Below are 10558 nucleotides of genomic sequence, written 5' to 3'. Positions count from 1 at the left end.
TGTCTTTTGTTTCTGGGAGGAGTCAGGGAGCCTCCTAATTATACCAGAAGGCCAAGGGACAATGAGCTGTCTCCCATGGCAGGGGTAGGAGCAAGACAGAGGAAAGAGGTTCCACAGCCTGTTAAACAACCAGATCACATGAGCACTAACTCACTCTCAGGACAGCATCAAGGGGATGGTGCTTCATCATTCGTGAAGGATCTACCCGCACCATTTTATGACTAAATCTTTTTCCACCTAGGCCCTGCCTCTAACATTAGGGAGTATAATTCCACATGGGTTTTTGTAGGGACACAGAGACAAACCGTATTATTCTGTCCCTGACCCTACAAATGTCATGTCCTTTTCACATTGTAAAATCCAATCATGCCTTGCCAGCATGAGTCTTGACTCATTTAAGCATTAACTCGTTTCAGCATTAACTCAAAGTTACAAAGTCCAAAGTCTCATCTGAGTCAAGGCAACAGTCACTTTTGCCTATGAGCCTCGGAAATAGAAAGGGAATTCACTGCTTCTAAGGCACAATGATGGTACAGGCATTGTATAAGCTTTCCATATCCAAAAGGAAGACATTTTCCAGAAAGCTTCTTATTTCTATCTGAGACCTCCTCAGCCTGGCCTTCACTGTCCATGTTTCTGTCAGGATTTTTGTCACAACCATTTAACCAGTCTCTAAGATGGTCCAAACATTTTCTCATCTATCTGTCTTCTTTTGAGCCTCCAAACTCTTCCAACCTCTGTCCATTGCCTAGTTCCAAAACTGCTTCCACATTTTCAGGTATCTTTATAGCAATGCTCCAATCCTCATTTGCCATTTTCTGTATGATTTGTTTTGAAAAAGAGGTTTAATTAGCTCATGGTTCTGCAGGGTGGACAGGAAGCACAGTGGCTTCTGCTTCTGGGAGGCCTCAGAAACCTTTCAATCTTCGTGCAAGGAAAAGAGTGAGTTGTCTCACACGGCAAGAGGAAAACACACAGAGTAGGAACATGACACAGAGTTTTCAATGAACAGGTCTCATGAGAAGTCACTCATAATTGTGAGGACAGTAGCAACGGGATGCTGCTAAACCATTCATGAGAACTTTGCCTTCAGGATTCAATCTCCTTATACCAGGATCCACCTTCCACATTAGGAAATATAATTCAACAGGAGATTTGGTGGGGACACATACAAATTACATCATCAATCTTTGAGTATAAAGACATCCACAGCAGGCTTTATCCAGCCAACTTCTTGGAGATTCTTTATAGGATTTGAGGCCTATAGCACATACACTAAAATATTCATACTTCAAAAGCAATAAAATAAGTGGTAACATTCTTCCAAAAGTTACAATGGTAGTTTAGGCATTCATAGCATGATTTAATTCATGTTTGCTACTGTTTCTATTCTATCATCATATTAACTGTTTCCTACACAATTCTGTATTCAGCTGGATTTCAGTTGATCACAAAACCATCCTTGTGCTACCACCGATAGCAGGCACTAGCTCTTTGCTCTAGTGTTATTATTCTCTGTAGAATGAATCCTTGAACTGGAAACAGTCCACGATCGAGTATCTAGTCATTCAACACTATCAATTCCTGGGTGACTTTTTGAAAAACCAGTATCTCTTGTTGCAAGAAATACTGCATCTGCGAGTCCATGTCTCTCATTTGAATTGGATGGAAGCAGTGAATTTCAGCCAAAGTGGCCAAAGAAATCCTGTTCCTGTGATTCTGACGTCATCAGCCTCTGCACCTCTGTCTTCACTTCTGCCACATATTGCCGGCTCTCCGTGACTTTGGTAAGAGCGTCCTTGTGCATGTGGATGATGTCCAGGATTTTGGTCTGGTGTCCCTGAGACAGCACTAACAGGTCCATGACTGGGTCCAGGTCCTGCCTGGGCTGATTGGCAAAGAGCCAATCAGTGTTGAAGGCATCTCTGGTGAAGTGATGGCCTGCTCCAGTTCCAAGACCTGGCCGAGGCTGAAGAACTGGCCACCTTCTGATGCTCTTTCTTAAAGCCCGTCACCATCATCTGCTTGCATGTCAACTCATTGGCTGTGAAGTTGAGCTGAGTGCCCTGTTGTCCATCTTCCTGGTAAAGCACTCAAAGCCATCAATCTTGCTCTCTCACTCCTAAAGGTTGAGGGTCACCTTGGAGGTGGGCTCAGGGTCAGGAAGAAGCTAGAATTCACCATCTCATCCTTCTCAGCCTTCCTCTTGCCCTGTCTCCAGGCTGTCTCTTCAGTGCTGGTGGGGCACATCAGGAAGTGATGGAAGATGTGGCACTGTGCCCGCACCCAGAAGCTGGCCGTGTGGTTCACCCACCAGACTGGGCCCTTTCTGTACTTGAGCATAGAGTCCTCCTCAAGATGGCTTGTGGTCTGCCTCTTGGCACCAAAGAAGCCCACAGTGCTGTAGGAGCCCTGATGCATGGACCGGAGCCCCAAAGGCAGCGCACACCCTGCTCCTGAGCCTGCTGCTCATTTTCTCTATGTGGCTCCATTTGTAGCATAGTTGTTGCACTGAGGCCTGTGCATGCCAGGCAAGGCCAAGCTGGCTTAAAGAGCAACCAGCCACCTCTGCAAGGGTGTGCCAGGAGCAGGTGGATCAGCCACCAACCTCACTCGCTGCCCTCAGGGTAAATCAGTAATTCTGCCCTGGAGGTAGGGCCCCAGTGCCATCTGCTTTTCCTCAGGCCTCTGCTCCATCAGCCATCAGGTGGCAGCTACTCAGGCTGTGGGAACCTGGCCACCCCTGCTTCCTTAAGGGGGTGAGGTTGGTGGCTGGTCCACCTTCTCCAGGCACACCTGTGCCCTCTGCACAGGCCCTGGGTACTGACAGGCTGCTCTGAGTGAGCTTGTCCTGTCTTGGGCCAAATTCTAAGTCTGGCCAGGGCCATAGAAGGCTGAGTCCCCTGGGTGGTAATCCTGGTTGCTGCTGGGGGCCCATGGTGCCCTTCGCCTCCCAGGGCGCAAGATGAGGCCCGACTGGGCCAGGACCCTTTAGGTATGGATCTTATTCCCCAGGAGGGGGCCTCTGTCCCACAGGCTGGGTGAGAAGATGTATGGCATGCTGCTGGCTGCCAGGGTTGTCGGGATGCCACGTTCACCTTTCCCTCCAGGGACATCAAAGTGACGAGCTTCCCCTTTGAGAACGACTTCCCAAGGCCCAGGTACCATCTGGGGCTGCAGGGCAGCTGTCCGCATGCTTCCCTGGCTTCTTCCATGTTGTGCTCATCACTACCCATCAAGGGGGGTCAGATGCAGGCACCATGCAGGGCAGTTGTCTCTGGATCTGCTTCTTGGCTATCATGGAGCCAGACTGGGCCTGGTGATAGGGCCCTGATGGGGTTGTCCTGGTGGTCCTTGGGGGGGGTCCAGAGGAGATGCAGAATGGAATTGCTGTGAGGATAAATAAGATGACTGTCAGCACAGAACAGGCACCTGGTGAGTGCTCAGGGATTACCCTCAGTAGCTGCCCAGAGGCCAAAACCACCCACCTGATAGCTACTGTCCCTAAGCCAGGAGGAAGAGAACAGAGCAGGTTCCACTCACCTGAGTCTGATCAGTCAGCTGTGCTGAGATGTGCCTTTCACCTAGAAAACAGTCCTTCACGCAGAGCCACTCACGGATACTGCTGTGTGTCTCTAACTGCTCCACAACACAGAGGCAATGGGGGCTCAGCAACAGTGACATCGTGGGGTGACACAACCCACCACAACTGGAGCCTGCTTGGGTCAAGAGGGCCCAGAGTCAGTGTCCTCTATCCACTGAACTGACATGTGTGCATGCAATGTGTTTGTGCATCTGTGTGTGTGTGTACATATGGGTGTGTTTGTTTGTCTTGCTTCTCTGGCCAGACCTAGCTGCTCCACTCACAGGTGCATCCAGGTCCTCATCACTGTCACCACCAGGGCGCAGGGCCAGCATTAGAGCCTCCACAGGTGCTCCCCAATCTCTGCCCTCCCCACGGAAGGTGGTCCTGGGAATGCAGACAGAGGAAGGGTGCCGGACAGAGCAGAAAGGGCTGGCACCCTCTCTAGGTGGAACCCAGGTCAAGTGTAAAGTTCTAGGTCTGTCAAGCAGTGTGGATTCAACATATCTTCTCACGTACTCTTTCTAGCAACCCTCCAAGGTGCCCTGACCCAGCTTCCCTACAGATGGAGGCAAGGAGGATCCACAGACAAACCCCTTGCCTAAGGTCACACAGCGGCCAATTGGCCAGGTTCCTACTGACCAGGCACCCTTAACCAGGTACCCACTGACGAGGCCCCTAATGACCACTCCTCCATTGACCAGGTCCCACTGACCAAGTCCACACTGACCATGTCTCCATAACCAGGCCCCCATTAATAGGCCTCATGGACCAGACCCCACTGACCAATTTCCCATTGACTTGGTTCCCACTGACAAGACCACAATTTACCAGGTTGCTGCTAACCCCACCTCCACTGAACAATTCTCCATGGATCAGTCCCTAGCTGACCGAGCCCCCTCTGACCAGGCCCTCACTGACCAGGCTTCAAGCCACTAAGGCCCCACACTGACCATGCCCCTAGTATACTGAATAGACCCCATCAATTGTTTACGTTCCAGCAGTTCAGGTTCCATGAATAAGGCCACCACTGACCAGGTCCCCACTGACTAGGCTTCCAATGACTAGGTCACCAGGTTCCCACTGGTAAGGCCTTCACTAAGGAAGCTGCCACTAACCTGGTCCCTGCTGATCAGGTCCCAACTGACCAGGTCCTGATGACCAGGTCATCTCTGACCATGGTCCACTGATGAGGTCCTTGAGCAGCTGTGTTCAAAGTCTCATTACAATGCCCCCATCAGCCCACAGACCCTCCCGCCCTGTATGTGTGCCCAGAGGTCAGGCACTGGGGGTTTTCTTGGGCCCCAAGGCCTCTCCTCCAAGACACAGGGAGAGACAGTCAGCCTCAGGCTCCAGGTGCCCAGCTTCATATTCACCCCTCAAGGCACTCTGGGTCCATCTCAAAGGAGACAGTGAGGTGGCCTGGCACTGCCTGGACACGCCATCTACCCTATTCCTGAGTGTCAGAGTGCGAGGAAGGGAGGGACATTTGGCAGAGGAGACACCCTGTGCTGCTGGGTCTCCCAGGGCCCATCCCACAGAGCCCCAATCTAAAGACACAGCACAGAGGCTGCAGGGAGACTAATCCAGAACCCTTGAGGCTGAGCCAGGGACCACGTCAGGACTGTCCCCAGATAGCCAGAAGGCCCTCTGCTAGTTTCTTGGTACCTTAGTGGATGTAGCAACAGTTCTTCTGTTGGGGACTAGTGAGTGCATGCTGGGGAAGACTCACCTGTGCTTCCTCGGTGGCTCCAACTCTGCTTCTAAGAAAAATTACTCATTCTAGGGCTGAGGCAGAGAAAATACAAGATTAGCTTAGAACATCTTGTGCCAGAAAGTAAAAAAGTGCTGACAGAGTAACGGGCACAAATCAAAAAGACATAAAGTCAGCTTGAAATGTCTACCACTGGCCTAATCTTGGGGAATTGGAGCACCAGAATCATGAGCTTTCCCTTCTCCCTTATTTATTGGTTTTATTTCTCCATGTAGAACAAAGAAGAGAATAAGAAAATAATCACCTGGCAACCATTGCAGTAATAATTGTTCAAACACAAGTCATCCATGAAATGCCAAATCTAGTGGGTTTTGAGGAGTAACCAGATATTTACAGAGCCTCAAAGTATCTCCACACAAAATACGGTTGAACTACAAAAAGAAAATCATAACATTAGTATGGATGAACCTGGCAGGTACTCCTTAAGTCTCCTACTATATGTAGTAATAAAAATTGTAAAATGAAAATAAGCCTTTGATGACCTTTACTAAAGTATCAATGATGACTTGGTTGTTTGGCTGTTTAAACAACTGACATTTGGGCAATTTGAGTATGCCAAACTCAATGGATCATTTGCAAGATCCACTTAAAACTTAAGGAGGCGAAGAAACATCATTTAAAATACCATAAAAATTTTCATCATACATATGATATGAAAATGTTATATATTTATGAAAAACAATTAAAATTTCATGTAAATGGCCCAGTGATAAAGTTTTATGATCTTTTAAATCACACAACTTTTCTTTAAGATTTTCTGGTTAAATATCCTCTTCATTAGATGTGGCTTACCAGTGGATTCTAGAGAAGAAAGTAGACCGGAGCAAGTGCCCAACACATCAAAAGCTGGAAAGAAAAAGAAAGAATTATGTTCTTTACCTAAAACATTTCAGTTAACCAAGTGTAACTTTAAAATGTAAAGCATTGAGAACGTTATCAGAGTTAATAAGAATGAGGAATATGTATGTACAATTACAATACAAAACTACTATTAAATAATTGTGGTTAAATATCACAGCTTTTTCATTCTTCATTCATGTACTCAACAGCCACATGCTAAGGTACTAGAACTAGCACTGGAATTACAAGATGAAGATGGCATGGTCCACCTCTCAACAGTCATATGCTATAACCTAAAAAACAGGCAGGCAATGTCCATATAGAGTCACAGATACCATGACAGGTATACAGCAGGGCACTACTGGAACACACAGAAGGGACATCTATTTCACTTTTGTGTCAATATCATGGGCTTTCTGGTGGAGGAGATGCATAGGTTGATGCCTGAAGGACAAAGAAAAGCTTGCCAGATAGAGGAAAGAGGCGAAGGCAAAGAGCCTGATGTGAGAAAGAGCCCTGCAGAGTTCTACTCCGTCCACTTTGGTGCTAGAGCAAAGGGCAGAGTGCGGTAAGTGGCAAGAGACAAGGCTGAGTAACTAGACAATTACATTGACATGGGTGTTTTTATTTCATGGTGAAAATTTTAGAACTTTTCCTGAGAACAGATGTAAGACAAGTCAATGACACAGTAAACGACAGGAGGTTTAAAATGCCACCTGTCAAGTGGCTGCTTATGAAGGGTTATTGCTCAGCTAAGTATTTCTAAGTGAGTCTGAGGTCTGTTGGCCTTCAATCTCTACCAAAACCCTGAGAACTTGATGATGCCTTTGTTTTCTGAGAATCGTTTCAGGGTGCTGGCTGACAGTTCCATGAGGATGGCAAAACTGAAGAAAGTGTAGAGCCAGTGAAAAAGAGATGCATAGACTTCTTGGGAATTTTTTAAGGTATGTAACATGACGAATTAACAGTGCATAAGTATACTCTTCACTGTGAAAGTTTTTATTTTCACATCTTTCATTAGATGTGTGTAAGAAAAAGATACTGTACATAGTATCTACTAACCCACAATGAAAAGGAATGCCATTTGCTATTTACACTTTATTTCTAAAATAAACCTAAATTTAATTAATAAATTTTGGCAACATACTTCTCTTTGTTTCTCTAATTATTTGTTCTACACAGTCCGGCTCCATCTAAAATAAGTTAAAAAAAATAATGTTTAAGTTAAACAAGAAACATTATCATGAGAATAAGATATCACTTACAAAATGTGGCCTTTAGAATTTTTAGTGACTAGACATAACATAAGTTTGCTTAGATAGAAAAATAATCACATAAGTGAAATTTCTACTTATTTTAAGTTTAGATAATAGAGGCTGTATCTGTGTAATGCTATTTAGAGTAATCTGACAAAAATAGATAATATTGGTCTATTGGATATACATAATTTTAGAAAGGCTGGTCACAGCGGCTCACACCTGTAATCCCAGCACTTTTGGAGGCAAAGGTGGGCAGATCACAAGGTCAAGAGATCGAGACCATCCTGGCCAACATGGTGAAACCCTGTCTCTACTAAAAATACAAAAATTAGCTGGGCATGTTGGCGCATGCCTGTAGTGCCAGCTACTCAGGCGGCTGCGGCAGGAAAATCACTCGAAGTCAGGAGGCGTAGATTGCAGTGAGCTGAGACTGTGCCACTGCACTCCAGTCTAGTGACAGAGTGAGACTCCATCTCAAAAGATAAAAAGAAAAAAAAGGTTAAACAATTAAAGTCATATTTTGCAATGAATGCATTGCTTTGAAATTCTTAGCAAAACTCTGCCCTTTATAAAAAGTTTAATCATTTTTTACGTTAATAAATTTTTTCTTAAAAAGAAATTTCTATTCTCTACTTATAGAAAAAATATTTTTATAGTACATTTTTCTTTTATTTTCTAGTTTGTATTCTAAATTAAAGTGGTACCTGTGTAGGTTTTTTCCAAAGGTATATTGAGGGATGCTGAGGTTTAGAGTACAAGTGAATCCATCACACAGGTAGTGAGCATAGGACCCAAGAAGTAGTTTTTCAATCCTGGCCCACTCTGTGCCTCCCCGTTCTTATTTCCCAGTGTCTACTGTTCCCATGTTCACGCCAACGTACACCTAATGTGTAGCTCCCACATGTGAGTGAAAACAAGATATTTGGTTTCTGTTTCTGCATTAGTTTGCTTAAGAGAGTGGATTACAACTGTATCCACGTTGCTGCAAAGGGCCTGATTTTGTTCTTTTCATGGCTGCAAAGTATTCCATTGTATATATGGAATTTTCCAATCTACCTTGGATTTTCAATCTATGTTGGGTGCACCTGGATTGACTCCATGTCTTTCTATTGTGAACAGTGCTGCAATGAACATACATGTGCATGCATCTTTTTGTTACAATGATTTATTTTCCTTCAGGTATACCCCTAGTATAGTAATGGGGTTGCTGTGGGTGGGATTACAAGTGCCTGCCACCATGCCTGGCTAATTTTTGTATTTTTATAGAGACGGGGTTTCATCATGTTGGCCAGGCTGGTCTTAAACTCCTGACCTCAGGTGATCCACCTGCCTTGGCCTCCCAAAATGCTGGGATTATAGGCGTGAGCCACCGCACCTGGCTAAGCACAAAGCTTTTAACAGAAAAATGGAAATGAACCTTTTAGTGTTCTGTTTATTTAATTCATAAAATGCACTTATTTTGGATTCTATTAAATAATAAATATCTGTATGTGGTTAAGTGTTTGGTTGCCAGTCATTCACTTGTGATTATGAGTGGGAAGAGTTAAGAGGGTGCAAAGAAACTTTAAAAGTGGTATAGGCTGGGTACGGAGGCTCACCCTGTAATCCCAGCACTTTGGGAAGCTGAGGCAGTTGGATCACAAGGTCAGGAGGAGTTTGAGATCAGCCTGACCAATATGGTGAAATCCCATCTCTACTAAAAATACAAAAATTAGCCAGGTGTTGTGGCAGGCACCTGTAGTCCCAGCTACTCGGGAGGCTGAGGCAGGAGAATCACTTGAACCTGGCAGGCAGAGGTTGCAATGAGCTGAGATCACGCCACTGCACTCTAGCCTAGGCAACAGAGCAAGACTCCATCTCAAAAAGAAAAGAAAAAAACATGATATGAACCACAGAGAAACTACAATCAAAGACAAAGAATCTCAAAGTATACTGTCAGTTTTCAGGCAATAACATGCATTTTCTAAAACCTAACTTAAATGCAGCTTTTAAAGAAATTTTAAATGTGTCAGTTTAGTCACATTTATTGAACAAAGTTAGCAATGGGTATCTCTTGAAAATGAGAGCTCCAGGGAATTAAAAAATGTAAAGTTCCCATTTCCTTTCTGTGTTAACACAGCTAATTATGATCTTTACTTAACATGCATAAGTCAACAGAACAGCTCAGTATTTCACCAAATTATAAACAAGAATTATATCAAAGAAATGAAACCCAAAAGAGAAACGGTCATATAACTAACCTCAGTCAAGTAGTTCTTGCAGTTATTTGAAGTCTGTGGGTTTGAAGTAGGAATTCTGATGGGCATTTGGGGAATATATTTTCTGTTGAGTCCTCTACTAGTAAGATTTCCAACACAAGGTGACTCTGGGTCTCGCCTTGTAGGAAGAGCGCTGAGAAAATATTTCATCCGCTCTTTCTCCATAAGGAGCTTGGTGCTGATCATTGCTATTTTCTTATTCGATCTGTAAAGATAGCAAAGACAAATGCTTAGTATTTCATTTTTCCTTAAATGATTCTTAATGACTTGCAGTTTTTAAAACGTTGCCCTGAGAGTAAACCAAAGTACCCACTAAACGGTGTTTTCACACCGAAGATGTGTGAGAGCATACCTGTTGTAAGCAATTATAATTTTAAAATCATTCTAAAGAAGCACCTGTGTTTCTAAGGTGATTTATACTGAACAAGCAGTTCAAAGGAGGGAAAAGAAATGGCTATCACTGATGTACGGCTCAACAGGTAACCTAGCTGCCTTCTAAAATAGCTCTACTTGTAAGATTCTACAGATTCCATAGAAATATTTGTATTTAAAGGGTAATATGTGGGACAATGAATATGTTAATTTGCTTGACTGTAAGAACCACTTCACTATAAATAATTATACCAAACATCATGTTGTACTCCTTAATGTAGATTAAGAAAACTAAAATGAACAAAAAAAATCTAGGAATACTTGTGTTTAGTAAACCAGTTTTAGGTTTCACCCTTGTACATTTCACCCATTATCTAGGAACAATTAAGCATTTGGCACTGAGGAATAACTCAGAGCAACAACTCCTGGGGGAGAACCAGATTGGTTGGTTGGTGATCAAAGAGAACTAAAG

At 44.2% G+C, this 10558-nt stretch overlaps 1 protein-coding gene and 1 pseudogene across 2 annotated transcripts in view; both read right to left on the bottom strand.

Moving 5' to 3' along the window:
• Positions 1–439: 439 nt before the first annotated feature.
• LOC116269981 lies at positions 440–6139 on the bottom strand (annotated as a pseudogene). Its single transcript, XR_004177777.1, has 4 exons — positions 5602–6139; positions 5316–5346; positions 3544–3716; positions 440–3390 (listed from the first exon to the last, which is right to left on the bottom strand). The product of XR_004177777.1 is annotated as an uncharacterized LOC116269981 (transcript).
• A 227-nt stretch (positions 6140–6366) lies between these two features.
• The window catches only part of LOC116268592 (ankyrin repeat domain-containing protein 18B-like), a 64686-nt gene continuing 60494 nt past the window's right edge, over positions 6367–10558 (bottom strand). Inside the window, exons 15-16 of the mRNA XM_031654028.1 lie at positions 9697–9919; positions 6367–7390 (exon numbers count right to left, since the gene is read on the bottom strand). Coding sequence (XP_031509888.1) covers positions 7319–7390; positions 9697–9919 — 295 coding nt within the window. The 3' untranslated portion in view covers positions 6367–7318. The remainder of the gene's footprint in view (positions 7391–9696; positions 9920–10558) is intronic.

The sequence above is a fragment of the Papio anubis genome, chromosome 13 (assembly GCF_008728515.1).
Source record: "Papio anubis isolate 15944 chromosome 13, Panubis1.0, whole genome shotgun sequence".
In the NCBI taxonomy this organism is placed as follows: domain Eukaryota; kingdom Metazoa; phylum Chordata; class Mammalia; order Primates; family Cercopithecidae; genus Papio; species Papio anubis.
This window is presented reverse-complemented; position numbering and strand designations above follow the sequence as displayed.